Source organism: Bacillus rossius, assembly GCF_032445375.1.
Source record: "Bacillus rossius redtenbacheri isolate Brsri chromosome 9 unlocalized genomic scaffold, Brsri_v3 Brsri_v3_scf9_2, whole genome shotgun sequence".
In the NCBI taxonomy this organism is placed as follows: domain Eukaryota; kingdom Metazoa; phylum Arthropoda; class Insecta; order Phasmatodea; family Bacillidae; genus Bacillus; species Bacillus rossius.
In genome coordinates this window covers 23,623,417-23,643,840 of record NW_026962013.1, presented here as the reverse complement: position 1 = coordinate 23,643,840, position 20,424 = coordinate 23,623,417, and the positions used below count along the sequence as shown (strand labels likewise).

General features: G+C 33.1%; 1 protein-coding gene across 4 annotated transcripts in view; it reads left to right on the top strand.

The window, feature by feature from the left end:
• Positions 1 to 256: 256 nt before the first annotated feature.
• LOC134543147 (uncharacterized) overlaps positions 257 to 20,424 on the top strand; it is a 66,417-nt gene continuing 46,249 nt past the window's right edge. For 2 of the 4 annotated variants that reach the window (XM_063388001.1, XM_063387999.1), the window contains exons 1-7: positions 262 to 880; positions 9,818 to 9,967; positions 10,112 to 10,221; positions 10,838 to 11,040; positions 11,952 to 12,097; positions 14,387 to 14,529; positions 17,207 to 17,361. In XM_063388001.1, the coding sequence (XP_063244071.1) occupies positions 9,854 to 9,967; positions 10,112 to 10,221; positions 10,838 to 11,040; positions 11,952 to 12,097; positions 14,387 to 14,529; positions 17,207 to 17,361 (871 nt within the window). In that variant the 5' untranslated portion in view covers positions 262 to 880; positions 9,818 to 9,853. Of the gene's footprint in view, positions 881 to 9,817; positions 9,968 to 10,111; positions 10,222 to 10,837; positions 11,041 to 11,951; positions 12,098 to 14,386; positions 14,530 to 17,206; positions 17,362 to 20,424 lie in introns of all 4 variants that reach the window. The other 2 variants (XM_063387998.1, XM_063388000.1) reach the window with 2 other exon arrangements.

Genomic DNA, 20,424 nt, shown 5'->3' with positions numbered 1-20,424 from the left:
CAATATTACTGATTCCGATAGTGGCTATATCAGTTTCAAGAATAGACATTAGCTGTCTATCGAAATGTAGCTAGCATATTATTCCACTAGTAGATTTATTCCGAAAGTGTCAAGTATTGAGCCCCATGGGACGCATAAAAATTAATAAAAAATGAAAATGGTTTAAAAAATAACACGTAGTAGTTAGCATTTTCTATACCTGATATTGGAAAGAATCTGATACGCATGCGCACAAGTTGTTTACATCTTTACGGACAGTATACACATGACCTTTGGAAGATGGACGGTGATACGTACATAGTTGAATCGTGTGGTATTACAAAACAAAATGTTTTTAGAATTCATTTGATGTTGCTGTTGGAAGTGAAGTTAAGGAAAATGATCACTTATTTGAAATTTTTTTGATGATGGTGTTAGTTTTGGGAACTGTTTTTAGCTGTAATGGTTATTGATTTTTGAGTTCATAAAATTCCGTCTGGTAATGCAAGTCGAAAATGTGTTTATGTAGGCTTATTTGTGAATCATATATGTTCTATATTTGCTTTATGACTTCACATTTATAGAAGAATAGTTAAGATTACAAACAGTTAAGATCAATGTGTTGTATTGATCTCAAATATTGATGTTTTGGGATATTGCGCATGAAAAAATTCTGCCCTTGGGATTATGGCTATCCTATTTTCCACGGATGTTGTATGTGAAATACTTATTTATGCGTAAAAACATTTCTGCAGTGACTGAAGTGTCGCGGTTTTCTTTCCCATAGTTATTTTACTCTATTTGTTGTACGTTTCAACAACAAAATAAAACTGTCTTGTGATGTCAAAACATTTGCATAGCCTTGAAGAAGATCTGGTCAGGAGACGCATTAAAATTATCGGTAAGTGTAATTTGTGTATCGTTTACTTGTTATACTTACTTTTTTTTGTAGCATTTTATGTTCTGTTAGCTCTTGGAAAACATCGACTGAGTATTTTTGGCATCACATTGTTATGTAAACAGAGGGTAATATTCTTACCACGCGGCTTTTCCGTGGAGCAATAATAAAGTTCTGAAAAAAATTTTTTTTTTCAAAAACTTAGAGATGGTCCAATGTTTACCCTTAAAACAGCATTTCTATCTTCCTACTGGTTTCTGAAAAATCACTGGCATTACAATACCTGTATGTTGACAGGGCCGCCACCATTTTTTTCTTCTCTGCATGGGTCTGTGTGTGTATAGCTGTATCCAAATACATAGGGATGCATCCATATGCATTTCTAATGGGTGGATAGCATCCAAATACTTTTATTGCTAGCACCACCTGTTGACAGTTGGTCATACTAATGCGCACACAGCCAATTTGAGTTTTGATATCTATGAATATTTAGCAAAATGAAAATGACCAATTTAAAAAAATAATGTAGCATGGATGTTATACATGTTAGCAATCATTTAGCTAAGCTATCCATTAGGCTAGTATTTGGATGCAACTTACATGATTTGGAGAACTTTAGTTAAATTGTAAAAATGGTTGATTATGTTAGGTTAGCTACATTAAAAATACTGTGAAATCATGAGAACTGTTGGTTAGGTCAGGATAGCCACATTTTCAATTGGTAATTCCTAAGCAATCATAAAAAAATATTTGATAGTATTTTTTAATATAGCTATACTAACCCAACAAACCATCCACACTACAACTATCCTTATTTGATCGACCATTCACAATATTTGAATAAATATCATCAAAACAAACACACAAACCAACACTGGTAAACAATTAATGGCGGTGGCAACTGCAGTGCACAGATATTAAAATGTGAGATGAAAACTTATATTTCTCGGAAACTAGTTTTCAGGGTAAATACCGGAACATTTCTACAGATGGATATTAATTTTGCTTTAATATTCAGTAAAGGCACATTTATCTTGTCAGTTTCTGTCGGAGTATATTTTGAAATTCACTGCTAATCAGAACAGAGTGGGACAAATTAATGAACTAGGTAATTTGATTAATATCACACTTTCGATACCTAATACCAAGCATGTTTTCTGAAGGAGACATTAACAAATTGTCTAGAAGAGGGTACATATATCTGAAAAAGAAAGCAAATGAAAACCAAATACACTGTTATATTTCCAGATTTTATAATCATTAGGTTATTCCACGTGAAAGCAAACAATAAAAAAATAATATGGACCTTACCCTTTAGATTTCAAAGATTTTTGGTACAATATACTTTTTTAAATTTTTTTGGGTTAATAGTTTTAAATAATAGCAATTCAAAATCATAAATATATATTTATTTATTTATTTATTGCAATATTTTTATTCTCTTCAGTTTTTAGTGGGCTTTAACTCTATATATAAGATAACTGTATTTCATCAAATTTTTTCAAACAAGTAAAAAAAAAAAAAAATTTTTGAAAACTAAAAAAAACACCCCTTTTAATTTTTATTTTTGGAAAAAAATATATTTTATTTGTATACTAATAGGCTACCTATATGCCAAGTTTCATAATGGACCAACATTAGCCTCATCTAAAAAAAAAGTCTAATAGTCCGTAAGCCAATTTACTGATAAATATTGCCCATGAGTGAGGATTTAATATTAAGTTTTTGAAATACTAATAACATCAATGTTTTATAAATGAATAATCAGAATGTATACATATTGATTCATGGATACACTTGCGACGATAGGGTTTCCGCCTGGTGGCAAGGATCTCCCCCCTATGTACCCAATTTCTGAAGCCTCTTCGTCAAGTCCTTCCCTCTTCTCACATCCAGTATCTTTCCCCCAATTCCATTCCACTTCTGCCCCGTACTCACCAGGAATACTTGCCTATAAAGTTGTTTATTAATTAAACATTTTAAAGTTTTAATGTGTTTGTAATAACAGCCACCACAATATTTCTTAAACTATAAAATGCATTGCTGAAGAAAAAAGTAGAAAACCTTTTAATACAAGTTTAAGCTATACACTTGTAGGCTATTTACTTACCAATTCTCAGGATTGAACAGGATTTGAATTATTTTACAAATGAAATTGTTGAATTGTTGCCTTATTTACTAGAAAGTAATTTTCACGAATTGTATTAAAGTTTTTAACAAATTTTAGTATTAGTATTATTATATTGTTTAAGATTTTTCAATTATCTGTATATTATTTAAGTATGTCATTTTGTTTCTACCCTTTTACTCAATCTTGAATTCTTAAAAATCTTTCTAAAGCCTGTTATGAAACACTAATTTCAGTTTCATAACGTGTACACTCGTCCGGTTGCTGTCATGGGATTTACTACTCCTAGAATTGAATTACTGAATACTGTTAGTACATATGTCATTTGGTTTGGGGTAAAAAAATGAGGGGGATGGCACCTTAGGATGTAAAAAGCTAACTGTAAATTCAATTTCATAAATTTTTTTAAGAATACAAGCAAGCAACCATGATTTGTCAGAGACTATTGTAACATATCCAGAGTCAATTTTCTGTAAATCTGTAGGTGTTAAGTAATCAACTTTTTTTTATAATTTCTTCCACACTTGTGCTTTTGATGAGAATGACTTTGTGAGATGATGATTTTCAGAAATCTGTATAACGTATGCAGTTTGTGAGTATGTATCTTCAATTGCTTTTGAATAGTTGAATCGCGGCAAAAGTTTATTTTCATCTGCATCATAATCTTCAACTGTGTAGTATTCAAAGTCTATACCGGGAATATTGTCTTAGCAAACTCAAAAAGCTGTTTTGGTGTTTTGGTCATTGTATGGTTATTATAAATTAGCTTAGAAAGCTTATCTTTTAACTGTGCCACCTAATCCATCGCAGGCACTCTTGCCATGTGATTCAGCGAAGAACTGCCATTCGGCTTCTACTTGAAAATCATTCTTGTGCAGCCACAGATTTAAAAAATTATTTTTATTTTTATACGGCGCAGCACTGTCGTCAGAAAAGTAAGTGATTTTTATCGGCTCGAATAGCAGCTTATCTTTCAGTATTTGTATCATTTTTCTTTGAAAAGCATAGAATGCTATTGTATTGTGTTGCAAACACTGAAATAAAAACATACTCCACATGTCGTAGTTTTTCTTGCCACTTATGATATACAATAATTGGGTGCAGTGTAGCTTGGCTGCTTGTCCGACAGTGATATGATTGTACTCCGTCCTGCAATAGAAATGAATAATTTTCTGCAAAGTCACAGTTAATGATAACCTCATCTTCTACCAGGTTTTCCATACATACTAAGTAGCAATATTTCTGTTGTAATGCAATAAATGAATGGGTTTTCAGTTTTAAGAGACTTTCTATAAAATATTCTATGAAATCATCCATTTCTTTCATAACTGTTTCATACATCTGTGTTCTGTCACCCATTGCTTGTATGTTACCTCATCAATTACCGGTACCACATTTTTAAATATCACTGCCAATGCTTCTTTAAGGTATACTGTCCCTGGACACTTGCTTCATTCATTTAACATTGAGGATCTGTAGGGTTACACACAATTTTTGCTAGGAAAGTGTGATATCTTTTAAGAGGTGATTCATCTAAATTAAAATTTTTTAATCCCTAAAAAAAGCTATCGTCAATCTGACATTTTGATGCACAGTACACATCCATACTGTGAGAGTTTCACTTTTACCAGCTAAAATACAATTTTTAGGCCTTAACTCAAAAAATTTTGAAAATCCAATTCGTTGAGTGGGATGCTTTCCTTTAAAAGCTTGATAAATTTCATTTAGGTTAACTAAACTAAATGCTTTTGCACTTGAATTTTCAATCCCTTATTCCTAATTGTAACACAATCTTTATTACCAGGCATAATCATATGATAAGTATGTACTTATTTCATCCTCTTGATAAAAATCTTTTAACAACCTGTGCAGTATCTTCCCTTAATGTTTGCCAGGCTTTGGATTCAAAGTTGAAAAAACTTTTTTTTATGCTAATTTTTTTTACAGCTCAAGCCTTATAATTAGAAACACCCAAATCTTCTTCAATTTTTAGGTGACACGGATAAAATAGTAATTTTTCACTTCGCTTAGTTGTTTGGGCAATTTTAGGTAGAATTGGCCAGAAATTCTACCTATTGTAGCCATTACCATGGTGCTCCTTCCGTATATGTGTGTGTGTATATATATGATCACATTTTTGTGGACAAGATAACAGTCATAATTTTTCACAAATCACTTCCAAACTGATACATAAAATATAAACATGGAAAATGTTGGTAGAGTTCATTAATGGGCAATATCTGACCAAGGGGTAGAAATGGGGAAGGTTTTTGAAAAAACAGAAAAAAATGCTATAACTCACGTAATATGTTGAATATCTCATCCGTTTGAACGTATTATAACTCGTATGCGTCAAAAAAGTTTGTCTAAAAACATTTTTTTAATATGACCAACCATAACTGTAAGGGGTGGAAAAAACAAGGGTTACTGTACTGTAATAATATAACAGTAATTTAAAATTTTGCAAGTGGTGTAAAAAGCTGTAAAATAGGTTAGATAAATGATAATCACATATACACACATACAAACTACAGAATAGAAAGAAGGTACTATTATAATACTGTATCAATCTTAACTCGTCTAAAATCCATGTTGGTATCTGAAATTTATATATATATATATATATATATATATTCTGAACATTTGTTGCAACTAAGAACTCGCCAACCTGCAGAAAAAAACTTGAGCAACCTCGCTTGCACCAACATACGACCGCAGACAACTGTGCAGAACTGAAGCCCAGCTCACAGTCTCTCCCCGAGACCCGGCCAGCGGCGAGTGCGCAACACAAAGTGTTGGTCGTCACACGCGTCTGCCCTCTATCTCACAGCCTTGTGTCCCCCACCAAAATTCCACTCTACCACGTGGCTTCTGGCACAACACACCCTAGGCAAGTAGCCATACGACTGCTCAGCTACGAGACTCAGCACTCCACAAGCAGGGTGGACAACTTAAAACCCAGCAAACAAGCCAAAAAACAGAAGGCCCAGCATTAGTTAGTTACAAAGCATGATAAAAAGGGGATAGACATGTTTATAGGCAACATTCACTGTGTAGGTATTGATAGATATAATATTACAAATAAAAAAAATGTATAAAAGTAAAAAAAAAAATTGTGTCAACATGGTTGGCACAACTGGATAAAGCCTTAAAGACTGTTAATAAGAGGTAATGGAAACTTTACCTTTGTGTGTCGTAAAAATAATTGGTGTCAAATTATCCTAAGCCCAACAAATAGTACAGCAACTTTCGTACTGCTCATGGTGAGACAATTTTGTACTTTTATATAATCATTTAGGTTATTTTTATACAAAATAATTGTGTAAGTGTTATTAAAATTACAGTATTAAACTGTAATCACTTATTGTAATATGACAATTTTTAAAGAACTAAGAAACATTTTCCTTTATTTCAGTGCTAAACCACTGCATTTAATAATATAACTCTATGGTTATGTCTTTACAGCACTAATGGTAGTTATTTTATAAACTTAGCAACTAGCTGCCTTTTTTTGTTGTTTGTCTGTAGTTAACCGATCCCTTAAAGATGACTGAAAAGGAAGAATAAAATTTTGAGAGTTGTGATGTTCTTAATGGTACATATAAGTATGTATGTAATAGGCAGAAAACCTCGACAGTGAAGCTAGAAATCCCAAAAAGTACTTTGATTCTACCCTTCTAAGCCAATGTAGATGTTAAGTGTCAAAAATATAATAATGTACAAGAAATGAAAAATATTAACTATGGTTATGAAACATTCAACCTTATAATATTTGTTTCACAGATTTTTCTGAATCAATACCTAATATAATTTTATTTATATAATTACATATGAAATCATAAGTGAATTTAGAGGGGGTGGGGTACCCCAGGGGGGGGACACTTCATAGGGCAAGGCAATCACATTTTTCCAGTTGCTATACAGTTTTATCCAACATCTGAGCACGAAAATTATAATCAAAATACCACGTTGATTAAATAAATATTACATTTGTTTTAACATTTTATCAAATTTATGGCATAAATTGGTATTGTTGAAATGAAAATAATATATTTACTTAAAAGAAAATAAACAAATTTTCGTTGGCATGTTGAACCACTTGTTTAACCAACAACACCATAATTAATGGCGTCGGCGTTGAATTAAGTAATATTAGGTTTAATAAAAAACTTTCTAAGGAAATTTTGTTTCAATCATGTTGAAATAGTAATCTTGTTAAATAATATCAATGATTTCATGAACTACTTTATAAATCACTGTTGACTGTTATGAAACATGCCTGATTCGGCTACGTGTTGTGTTAACTACTGGTACAACAAGAGAAGAGATAATAATAATTAATTTTACTTTAAGTTTCCGCTTGACGAAACTAGGTATGTGTAAATTATTAAAACGATACAAAATAAAAGTTTTGTGTAATTAAAATAGTGATTAGTATTTTGTTTTCATGCCCTACAGAATTTCCTCTTTTTAGGCTGTGTGTAGTCGCACGTTGAGGACAAGCACACAATACATTAATACCTAGGTACTGTTCTAAATGTCAATGAGTCTCAAATTCTGCTCAAACTTGATACTTATATACTTTAATTAGTCTAAATGTTTTGTATTAATTTTATTTTTTGGTCGAGAGGGAGGTGTGGGTAAAAATTTTGTATTGCGTATCCAAGTCTATCCCTTGATACTAATGGCATTATCCTGTGGTAATGATTCTTGCTGTTTTAACATTAATTAAAACAGCAAGCATCATGTGCCACCGGATAAATAATACATGATCATGCCAACAGTATCAAGGGATAAACTTGGATACGTGATACGGAACAATTACCGAGGTGAGGGTTGCGATAAAATGAAGTGTCTTTTAAATTTTTATGTTGAAATTAAGGTTTTTTTTTTTCGTAACAATTGCTATACACCTGTCTTCAAGAAGTGAAGATACGAGAATGATTTGTACTTTCACCTAATCCATAAAGAATTGATGCCATTGGTAACAGCTTCATTTCAGTTTTTGTGGGAAAATTGTACAACTTAGGCAGTTAAATTTGCCAGAAATACACATTGCCTGTGTTAATGATTAAATACTTCTGCACGTTTTTTTATGCATTAGTTTTGTTTGCGATTTGTAATGCAATTCGGTAGGTACCTACGAAAATCCTAACCTTAACGTCAATCAACGTGATTCTACTAGAACAGAAATTGTTTCTTGGACATTAAAAAATGCAGCAATTTAATATAATCCAAAAATATGTTACATGTTATGCATTTTAACAAATGTTATGATACGTAAACAAAACATTTTTAACCGAAATGAGGTTAAGGCAAACACTGTCCCGAAGGTAAGAAATTTACTTATTGTTTTAAAAATATTGCTCTCCTTAATCATTTTATGTTACGTTTACCGATATTTAGTTAAATGATTTGCTTATTAGGAAAAAAAATTAAAATCCATATTTTTATAAATATTAATGCATGCACGAAAAAAGTCACAAGCTCGCCAACATTCAGTTGAAGCTACAAATTTCCCTACTATTCAAGTTAGTGTTTTAAGCATATTAACTGCAAATTGTACTTTCTACGAACAATGTTGTATTTAAATTAAAATTTACTTATAATTTGAAACGTAAGTCTTACTCCAGAAGGTATTTTATCTCGGTTTTAAGCCATTGCAACTTCATTTTAATGTTTGTTAAGTTTGCGTTTTTGTATAGCAACTAGAGCATTTCTGAATTAAAAAAACGTAGAACTGCAATAGCATTGAGTGTCCACTCTGTACTAGTACTTTATTTACTCTATGGGGTACCCCAGAAGGGTAAAATATGCACTGGATAATACGACTTATGAAGTAATAAACAGGTATTATACTAGGTACAGACTACCAGTGTACCCCCCCCCCCCCCCCCTCCTCCTCTCAGAAGTCAATCCTGGATCTGCCCCTATATCAAATGTACTGTTTTACTGTATCTTGAGGAATGGTATTAGGGTGGATATTAAGAAAAAAATAGACAGTGTACACATTTGACCAGCTAGCGTTGAAATTTTGCATGTACGTACTATGTTTCTGCCAATATTTTTTTAATAATATTTTTCTTCGACTGTTAAATCTTTCAAACATAAGAGAGTTTAGGATTTGACCCAGTCCATTTATAATATTTACATGTTCAGGACATAAAAAAATTTCTTTTTGTGTCAAAAATTTTTCTAGACATGCTAAACAACCTCAGAGCATTGTAGCTGTTGGCTTGTACAAAAATTTCTTTGATAGCTAATTTAGGATTAATAATGTAGTCATTTTTATCTCTATAATGCTAATGGTAAAATTTTTAATCTTAAATTTCTTAAATACTTTTCTTCGCATCTTTTTTTTGAACATTGAAATGTTTGATTACTGATAATTTGATGGTTAGCACATGATTTTAAGTTTACAGGGCCTTCATGATAACATAATTTCAAAACCTGTCTATTTGCTGTGTGTTCTTACGAAGCCTGTCATTGGTAGAAAGATTTGCAGACTTACGTGCAGCCCGTAGTGATAACAATAAGGCATAAAAATGCTACGTTAATATCAACTGGTATTAATGTTTTCAACTTAGAAAGCTGGAAATAATTGAAGGTTTAATGAGAACTCACAGCTTCCAATCATTCAGAGTACAGTGTGCATCATACAACACTTTAATTTCAGTTGTCGGTTATGATAATTAATACGAACTGCCTCGAAGTTATTAGTATTGATTGTTTATCATTTTGCATTTTTGAAGAAAGTACCTATGTTTGTTTGATGGATTATGCACAAGTAAACTGCAAATTTAAAATTTCAGATGCAGTTTCACCCCAGTCAGCATTGTGCATAGTTCATGATGTCTTCTGCGAAGAGTGCATCGTTGGGAGGTGAGAAGGACTCTGACAAGAGTAATGGAGGAGGAGGAGGAGGAGAAATTGTGAAAATGGGCTACCTTAGGAAACTGAAGGTAGGTTTTTTTTCTTGTGTGTTATTTGCATGTAATTTTTTAAATTATTTAGTTTGAATCTCACATAATAAATACAATTTTCATAATATTCTATGTGTGTTAATGTTATAAGCTAAATTTGTACTCTTATTTTTTTTTATTTAGACAATGAGGAAGAAGTTTTTTGTGCTGCGTGGTGATTGTTCTGAATATTCATCGAGGCTGGAGTACTATGACAGCGAAAAGAAATGGAAAACACATCATGCACCAAAAAGGTATGTCGTAACCATTGGCTTTCATATGGTACTTACTTTATTTTATTTAAATATTTAAATTTGTAACATTCCCACCAACTGTTAAGAAATTTCTAGTAGCATTTTATCACTTTCCATACATTGTTAAAAAAAAAAAAAAAGGTAGGCTATTTTACATGTTACAACAATCTTTAACAGTGGTACAATGAAGTGCTTGCGTATACATTGCCCAGGTCATTATGCATCTAAAATTACAGGACAGAATCAATTCACAGCGCAAAAAAACTAGCTACTCCAGCTAGAACTACACGTAAGCAAATTGCCACCACATGGGTTTTTCCAGCGCGATAAAATATTTTTCTCGTACTCTAATTTGCATGCAAATTATTCAGATTGCAATATGATTCTTACAAATATTTATACTTTTTTTTTAGTGTTCGTGTTCCAGGTATTTCTTTCAAAATATTAACTTTCTTCAGTTTTCTGTAAGGAAGTGATGCATACATTTTTTTTTTAATGACGTACACTGTTTTGGGGCTTGGGCACGGAACGTTCCTTCCGTTAGGTGTAGCTGTGAAGCGAGCCGGTGTGCTGTAGCCGGTGGTTTATTCTTCCGCGCTGTTGTTTGTCGGAGCAGGTGCATAGTGCTGAAGATGTGTTTCAACATCAACCGTCGCCTCGACACGAAGCACAAGCACGTCATAGCTCTGTACACGAAGGATGACTGCTTCTGCCTGGTGTTGGAGACCGAGGAAGAGCTGGAAGACTGGCTGAAGGCTCTGCTCTCCCTCCAGCACGGGGAGGACGTCCCGGACGGAGCGCCGCCCAAGCCAGTGTTCGGTAAGTGGGCAGTGGAAGGAAGTTTCTGGTTGAGATCGGCGACGGCCGTCCTACGGTCCGTGGGCCGGATCCGGCTCACGACATCATTGTGTATTATGGCTACTTAGGTAAACAGTCAAGTGTCGGTCATTTTCGTGAGCATACGTGTAGAACAAGTTGTCAGCAGACACTGTAATGAAGCCAGATGATTCTCATAAAAAAATAATTGAAAATATAATATATAATTTGTAATCTTATATATTTTGATTCTTCGTAACTCTTCTAAGATTTAATGTTTTATTTTTGTATGAATACTTTCTTCAAGGGAATTTTTTTTTGTTCCTTATTGTTTTTCTTGGTTATTCTAAAGAATTTGTAAGAAATTTAATTTTAAATTTGTATGTGCCTGGCCCTTGCATTAGTTTCAAAAATTGATATCTGGTGCTTCGAAAAGAGTGGCGTTGGCCATCACTGGTTTATATAATGAATGGCAAATATAATATTGTAGTGATTATTTTCTGTAATTGATCTGATCTGATTCATTTTTTGTGCTCAGGCTTGCATGCTTGAAAAAATTTAGAATATACATAGTTTGTAATAAGGAAAATCAGCAAGGTAGAGGTAAACATGCAAGTATTACATAACTTTGTTATTTAAATAAAGTTTTAGTGCTGCTGCTTTTCTGAAAGGGTAGATACATAATTCATCAGCATTCTGAGATTATGAATAGACAAATCCTTTTTATTGCAATTTTTTTTTCCATAAATTTTTGTCGTGCATGTAATTTCTGTGGTCCTGTAAAATGTTACTGAACAGAATTTGTGATTGTTCACATTCAGTTTCTGGATTATAGCACTCCGTGAATGCTGTTTTGACAAACTTGTAGTGCCAACGAATATGCAGATTGTCCTGAGGGTGTTTTTTCTGTGCAGAGCACGTGTGGCAGGTGGTGGTCCAGAAGAGAGGCCTGGGGAACACTCGTAATATCTTGGGGCCCCACCACCTCTGCCTCACCGAGAAGACCCTCACGCTGGTTAAGATGACTCAGGACGAGAAGCCGGAGACGTACGAGTTCTCGGTATGTACAGTTCGTCTGAAATTGGTGAAAATATGTGCGAGGAATAAAAAATTTGCAAATTAGGTTCTCTCACCGTTCGTGTGAAGCTATTAGCAAGAAAATGGTTATGGTCAGCGGACATGCCTTTCTGAAAAGGTATTTAGGAGTTTAAGAAAATACTAGTGTGTGTGTGCATGTGTGTGTGTCCATTCAAAGAATCATAATGTGTTTTTTTAATTATCATATGTGATAAAAAAAGTTATCATCAATCATGAAATAGTTATTGTGATAGGATAAATAAATTAAATAATGTATGTGGTACATAGTAGTATTGGTAGACACACTTGGATGTGAAAAAAATATTGTTATATTGTTAGATCTCTGGCTCCCATCATTCTAGGGAGATAAAATGTGTACCAGTTTTAAGCCTAATCGTAAGATTTTAAACACAAAAAATTTCATCTATATCGGTCCAGTGGTTTTTGCGTGATACTTGAATAAACAGACAAATATTCTATAGTAGTATAGAAATTAAATAAAAAATTACTACCTAATTCAGTAATAAACTATTTTATTTCAAATTGTTTTTAACTCAATAATAAAAAAATTATCTGTATAATGATAACAAATTTATATGGATTAACTGCTAGGTTTTCGCTAAAAAGGGATAAATACATATTGGTTCTTATTGTGGAAATATATATGATTTTATGAATCACAAGGCGTGAGGGGGCATAGTGATAGGCCATCCGACCCAAATTGCAGTTTGCCATGGTTTTCCAAAACCACTCCAGCAAATACATGATTTACTCTCTGATATTCTTGTTCTGTGAAGTTCTTGCTATCGACGAGACAAAAAAGATAGCTATACACAAGTGCAGGGATCCTACAGACAGGAAAAATCTGGAAAACTGGTAAAACTCAGGGAATAGAAAAGATAACTTCAAAACCTGGAAAATGCAAGGAAATTGACAATATCATGGTTACAAAATATTTTCATTGATATTTCTATACTATGTAGGATCTTAATGTCTTAGAATTGTTATGTATTTTAACCATAAATTTTTATGCTGTTAATGTCTCGTCAGATTTTCACTAAAAATAATTAAATTTTTCAAACTGGTAATATTGGTTACATAGTGGTAAGAAAATGGGAACAGTGTAAAGTGTATATTGTGCATAAATACATTTCATATGTGATTCTGCACTTTATATATGTTTGTTGAAAGAAAATGGAAACAGTTTAAAGTGTACATTGAGGAGTAATACTTTTATAATCAATTCTGCACTATATATATATGTGCTTGTTAAAGTGTGTTTTTATAATAATAATAATTATTGTAATATACTTGTTGACTGTCTGTTCGACAGGCAAAACATTTTTAGCAGGAAAATTGGCTGAAGTAAGACTTTGGGAACCCTAAAGCGTTAGTAAAGAATATTCACTAATGAGATGACTTGTTAATTATTTGATTTGAAAATTCCTGACAAGTTCTAGTTGGTGGCCTAACTACAATTTTTGGCTATGTTATTTTTTAAATAGTTTTCAAGCATGATAGCACATAATAAAATTTTACCCTTCCCTTCTTTTGGCTCATTTTTGCAATTTTTAAAATTCCTTTGCAGAGAACCTTTATCCTCATGTGGTGCATATCTTCTGGCCCGAGCCCAGACGTTTGACATTTGGAAAGTGGTACTTTTAACCGGCTGTTTTTTTTTTTTTTTTGCAGATAAACAATCATGAGAACTGAATATCATATGTTTATCATGCAAATGTTACAGAAATAGATGTACCAATAGGTGCTAAAATTATGTATAACTGTTTTTACGTACTTCCAAATAGCATTTAAAAAGAAACTAACAAATAAAAAAAAACTCAAAATTTTGGTTACATGGTGGCCTTCATCACGAGTAGAGAAAACAAGTGGTTGAGAATATCTGTGGTTTTAATTTTGTTGTGTTTGGTTTTTTTTTGTATCCTGCCCTTTTTAATGTCTGTACTGTTGTCATACATAATTATAATGATAATGATCTACTTCAGTATGTGTGTACATATACTGAATCTTCATTAACAACAACATTCAAAATATTTTCACAGTCTTATCAAAATGATAAAACACTGCACTGAATTTTTTTGTACTTTGTGTATGACCTAAACAAGTTTAGATGTTATTTAATTCTGCAATTTGTTTGGGAAAAAAAATATAATGATGTAAAAAAATCATATGACCTTTCAGGTTTCCATAAATGAGAATTGTTTGAAGAGTGTTTTGTAGTTTCATCAGTTAAAATTGTTTGTATGTTGTGTAGTTGATGAGTATTCGTCGCTGCGGGCACTCGGAGTGTTTCTTCTACATGGAAGTTGGGAGGTCGTCGTGCACAGGGGCCGGTGATCTGTGGATGCAGACGGAAGATCCTATCATAGCAGAGAACATGCATGAAGCTATCCTCAGGTTAGTCGTTATCACCGATTGTATCGTACTGTAGAGCCCAGTCATAAGGTTTCCACCTACTGTAATGTTTTGCTTGTGTTATCATCATTATTTCAAAGTCCCTGCATTTTCTTCATAATCATAATAGAAAACCATAGGTTTCCTACATTTAACATTTGGTTATTTATTCCCTGATTATATAACATAAACGAAAGTTCAGCATTGAAATGTTAAAAGTTTTGGTTAGTGAGTGTCATAAAACTAACTAATCACCTACCTATTTGGTAAAAAAAAACCAGCTTATTAATTCAACAAGGCAGGATTTAAAATTTTTACTGTGGATAACCTGGTCTAGGGATGGGGCGAATCCTGATTTCCTCGAATCCGAATCCTAACTCGAATCCTCGACTGGAATTGCCGAATCTCGAACCCAAACCCGAATCTTTTAACAGATGATGTCCACATATCTAATGTAAGTGAGATGTATTCTGCTTGCACGAAAAGTCCCTTGACTTTATCACATGTAGTTTGGTACATTTCTGGTATAAGTGTATATAAAGACAACAATTTTTTCTTGAGAAATTTCAGTTTTAGTACAGATTAGCGGTTAGGATTTTTTCTATAAATAAGCTAGAGGTCTGCGAGCCTAAGAATTTTACTTCGAGCCGAGCTCGAGCTTTTGTGGTACAGTTACACTTTTGGGAAATTATTTTTATCTTAAACTTAATATCATGTTTGAATAAAGTATTAAAATGAAGTGGGCTTATTAATTTTGGGTAACTATTTACAGAGTGTGTTTACATTTTGCACTGCTAGAAAAAAAATAACATTTTTTTTAATTGAATCTTACCTGTTTCCATTGGTTCATTAGTAACTGATATCATCCAACTAACATAACCAAGTATATGTTTGTGTAAATGTAACATATCTTTGGAAAAATTTCACCCTTGTCAATTTTTCTGGAGTCCTTACTGAGCTTCAACAAACTTAGCACCAAAAATCATGTTGTTTGAAAAGTACATTCACATTGTTTCAACATTTCCACTTTTCAGCACAATAATTCTGAGAGAGATTTTCACAGTCTTATTAAATTCTGTTCTTTAATCTATCATTCAGAACAATAATTTGTTCTGCACGTTCAGGAGTTAAATTAGCTCTACGATTGGAGATAGTGTTTCCAGCAAAAGAGAAGCGTCTCTCGCTGGCAACCTGCTTGGCTGGAATGCTTTAGTAAAATTGCTTAACCTCAAAATTAGTGTCATAAATATCTGTAACTGGTCATTAAAGTTTAATCAATTGAAAGTAATAAAAATAAAAACATTTTACTTCATTCAATTTACACTTGCAAAAAAAACATACACACAATAAACCTACATGGAAATTAAAGTCTTTTTCGATATCCTGAAGTCTGAAATATGTTTACTCATGTCATTAAATGTAGAGCTGTATTGAAGAAGCCGATTTTGCCAATATTTAGTTGAATCGGCATTTCTGCCGACTTCCGATACAGTACGCTCGTTAATTTTCGGCCGATATTACTGAAAAACGAAAGAGACTGCCATAACCTAAAAATCCACGAGTACCATTTTCACTTTTCGTAGTAGTACTGCATTCTTTCAGATCGCATTATTTCTTAGCAACATGTGCCAACCGTACATATCAAAGTTTAACATCCTTTTTTTTTTTTAACAATGTTCTTTAATTTAATATGTCATAAATAAATAATACATTACTATCACGGTAAATATACATCTCAGTTGTTACGGTAACTATAGTGCAAATATGGTAGCTATCATGCTTCTGAAGTAATTATGGTATTCTACAAAGAATCTTTAGTTCTTTTTATGGTAATTATCTTAAAATATCTATTGGGTTTGTACTGTAGTTATGGTACATCAACCATATTTGTTCGTATGTTGTTGTTCATTTGTCTTTTCTTCATATTTACGTGTGCCATTATTTGAGACAAGAAGTTTCAGAAAAAATTTTAACGGACATTATATCACACATTTAATGGCGTAAATGACGAGACCTCGGGCAATTTAAACGCTTTATACGGAAAAACCTACCATGCGGGACCTCGTAAGCGAGTTTTACTGTATTTTTTTCCCGTAAATAGTAAAAACCGAATCCTTTGACGAATCCTATATCAGACCCGCCGAACCTTCGAATCCCTAGGATTCGGCGGATTCGGCGGATATTGGATTCGGTCGCCCCATCCCTACCTGGTACTTTAGCTTCACTAGATGCAGACATTCTTTGAGCAACTGTTACATTGGTGTTTTTGTGTATGGGGACTAAATGACAGTGTCTAGATTTCAAACAGTTGCATGTAATAATTAATTATAATGTTATTTTAATAATAATAATAATAATAATAATAATAATACCTGAGGGGAAACAACATTAGGTAGGGATATCCATGTTGGCCAACACTTGGAAGGCGAGTGGACTATGTAGCAGCAGCGACCAAAACTAAACCAAACAATATCAAAAATAACACAAAAAACTGAAATAAGGATACATCAAAGTAAATATTTAAGGAAAAGTGACCAAATAACATTTGTGTCTAAGCTTAATGCTTTTATGTGTAGGAAACAATTTCAATTAGTGACGAATATACAATATTGGAACTATAACTCAGCAGATTGTTGAAACAAGCACAAAAAGCAGTTTATCTTGTTGTTTGTGAGCACAGTACCATGAAGACTAACAGTTCGAAGGAGGACCTGCCATCTAGGACCAGAACTCGCTCGTCCTCATCCAATGAGAGCTCGAAGCCCATCTCTGTGGTCCAGAGAAGGCAAACCCTCAGTGGGATGGGGGTGAAGCCTACCGTGTATGCTGCTTCAGGTAACACATCATTTGGATTGCTTAAGAGAAAACAAATTTTTTAGTGTTTTGTGTGGTCAGTAACCTACTCTTGTACAACCACTTTCATAAAAGACAGCAATCAAGATGTCTGGGAATAAAATATTGAATGCCAGTCATAGTGTAGAAGCATTTGTGGGAAATTGGGAAATTTGTAGATCTTTATTCTGTTACTTTGTTGGTAATTCCAAGGAACTTTAATTAGATTTAACAAATTTATTATTATCTTTTTAGAAGTGTCTTTATATAATTATTTCATAGCTAGACATTGTGACATAGATAGTAAAGAAGCTAATACATACACACACACACACACATACATACATACATATATATATATATTAGGGTTGTGCGAATGTTCGGTATACCGATACCGAAATCGAAATTTTGCTATTTTCATTTTCGATTTCGGTAAGAATTTCATCTGTCGAAGTTCGTTTTTAGCGAAATATTTCGAGCCAAACGAAAGTTCAATAGCTTACCGAAGTTCGTTTGTTCTAGTTGAAAAAGAACTCGTAATTTAATTAAAATGTACAGTAGAATACCAGTACAATAACGTACCTTATTATAAAGTATATTTCACTTTAACGAATTTTTTTTAAGTCCCCGCCAAAAATCGTATCTTCGCCATGCAAAACGGTTTCAGTTTAAAGTATCATATTTTCACTATAACGTATAAATTCTACTAGTAGCGTGGCATTACTACACCAAAATTTACTTAAACTGGTAAATAAATTTCCAGCTAAATGATTAATGTAGTAGAACAAAGATACACAAATACCACCGCAACGTATTTTCTAACCTCTAAATTCTCAAAACAAAGTGAACAAACAGTTGTGCGCACAACCATAGATTATACCGTACGTAGTATGCGACGTGAGCAACACAACACCATTCGATACATCGAAAGACGGAGGTTTGAGAGAAGTATTAATTATTTAGACAAAAGTGTTACGCTACACTAAAAATACTTTTTGATGTCTGTGCCGGGATTGTTTATTGTTATTGTTGAGTATATTTTCAGGTTACGTTATTTAGACACCGCATTGTATTTGTGCTACAATATGAATGATCCTGGAGATAAAAAGAAACGAAAGCAATTCACGCTTAAGGAAAAAGTGGATATACTCTGAGAACTAGACAAGGGGAAAAAAGCAAGTCGCAGTTGCGAATACATATGGCATTGCGGCTCTCCTGTAGTTATTTTTTTATATATATTTTTCTCTTTGTAAAGATATGTATGCATGTTTCAGTACTAAGTACAAAAACTTGAGGTACCTGTAAGTACTTAGCACTGAGATTCTACTGTAATGTCTTTATATGATTTTCTTGTTATTTTATTACTAATAATGTAATAACATATGCAAATCATATAAAGACATTAATTAGAAAAAAGATTTCCATTAAGATTAATTTACGTGGTGATGAAAAAAACTCACGTTAATGAAAATACAGTAAAATCATAATTTGAACAAACATGGCAGATAGAGTAAACAAAATTCAACCGTGTTTACAGTAGGCCTAGGTATCAAAACAAAATCATGCAATATTTGAAAAATTACCTGATTCATTTGCTTTCAAACAGTACTGTAGGTACTATATTCGTAAAACATACATTCCAGAACTGTTAGTACACTATTTAGTATTTACCGTATACACATAAACAAAGAACGTACCTACTTTTATTCGCGCACAGCCAAACAAAAACATTGTCGTCTGCTTTATTTAAATTTTACTTACTCTGACTGGCATATAAAATCCTCATAATATACAGCCAATTAGACAAAAAGGTTAACAAGTCACTGCATGTAATGACCACTTGGCAGCAACCATTTGTTATGTTTTGTTTTGACCATGTCCCTTGCCTGGTCTACAGCTTCCTGAGCTAGCCATGTGTGACAGTGGTGCAAGATGGCGGCCGTTCTGCAGTATTCACGTATTTTTTCATCAGTACCATGCACGTGATAAATACAGTAGAACCCCTGTCATACACTTTTCAACGGAGGCCACAAAAATGGTGTATGATGCGGGAAAGTGTATGAAAAGGGAATGGCAATAATAAAAAAATTTTCCAATCTAGCATACCAGCACAATGTCAGATTAAACATAAATACATACTATGTGTAAGTAATTGCATTATATTAATGAAAGATATGAATTCATAATTATATATATACATAGAATAAAACCACCAGAAATGTAAAATACAGTCCATAATCAAGTAAAGCTGACATGAGAAACAGTGGCCTTACAAAATGTTATGAAGTCCTTTCTTGGAAGGGGGGAAAAGTCACCAAGCCTAAATTAGAAATTAGAAAAAATAAGCTATTGTAAAAAAAATCACAAATTTTTGCTTGTTTGTTTCATTTTTCAAACAACTTTATGCAACAGAACAATTTTCAATAAAATTTTAACTTGAGAAACGTAAAATACAATACAATCCGATCGTAAGAAAACAATAACAAACGGGTATATTCTGTTCAAAGATTAATGAATGCACAAAATATGAGATCCGTTCCTTGGTCAAGCGCTTGCACACTTTTCATCATTGCTAGTTTGCGCCACTAGTCTCGCTTGATGCTGGCCATAGATGCTACTAGCGAAGTGCACAGTCTTCCTGATACTATCCATATCTATGGCGCGATAAAGTTATTTCTTACGTTTGCAAAAGTAAACAATGAACGTTTTTTAAAAAGAAAGTATTAAAACGGAGTTTATAAGGCGGAATATAAAAAAAAAATTTGTGAGTTTTAGGGCTTTTCCGCTTCGTAAAACGTATGAAACGGGAAATTAATGATTTTATAAGTGTATGATCCGGGATAGTAAACCATTGTAAATATAGTACTTTCGGCGGGACCAAAATTAATCGGCGTATGACACGGGAAAACGTATGAAACGGGAACGTATCATCGAGGTTCTACTATCATAGACTGCGACATTACGACTGTAAAGGAAATAGTCTGCGCTGAAAGATCTGGATTGATTCTTGAAATTTACGAGTGACATGGGGCTGTGTTGTGTGGTCTAGGGCGGATGTTGATTATA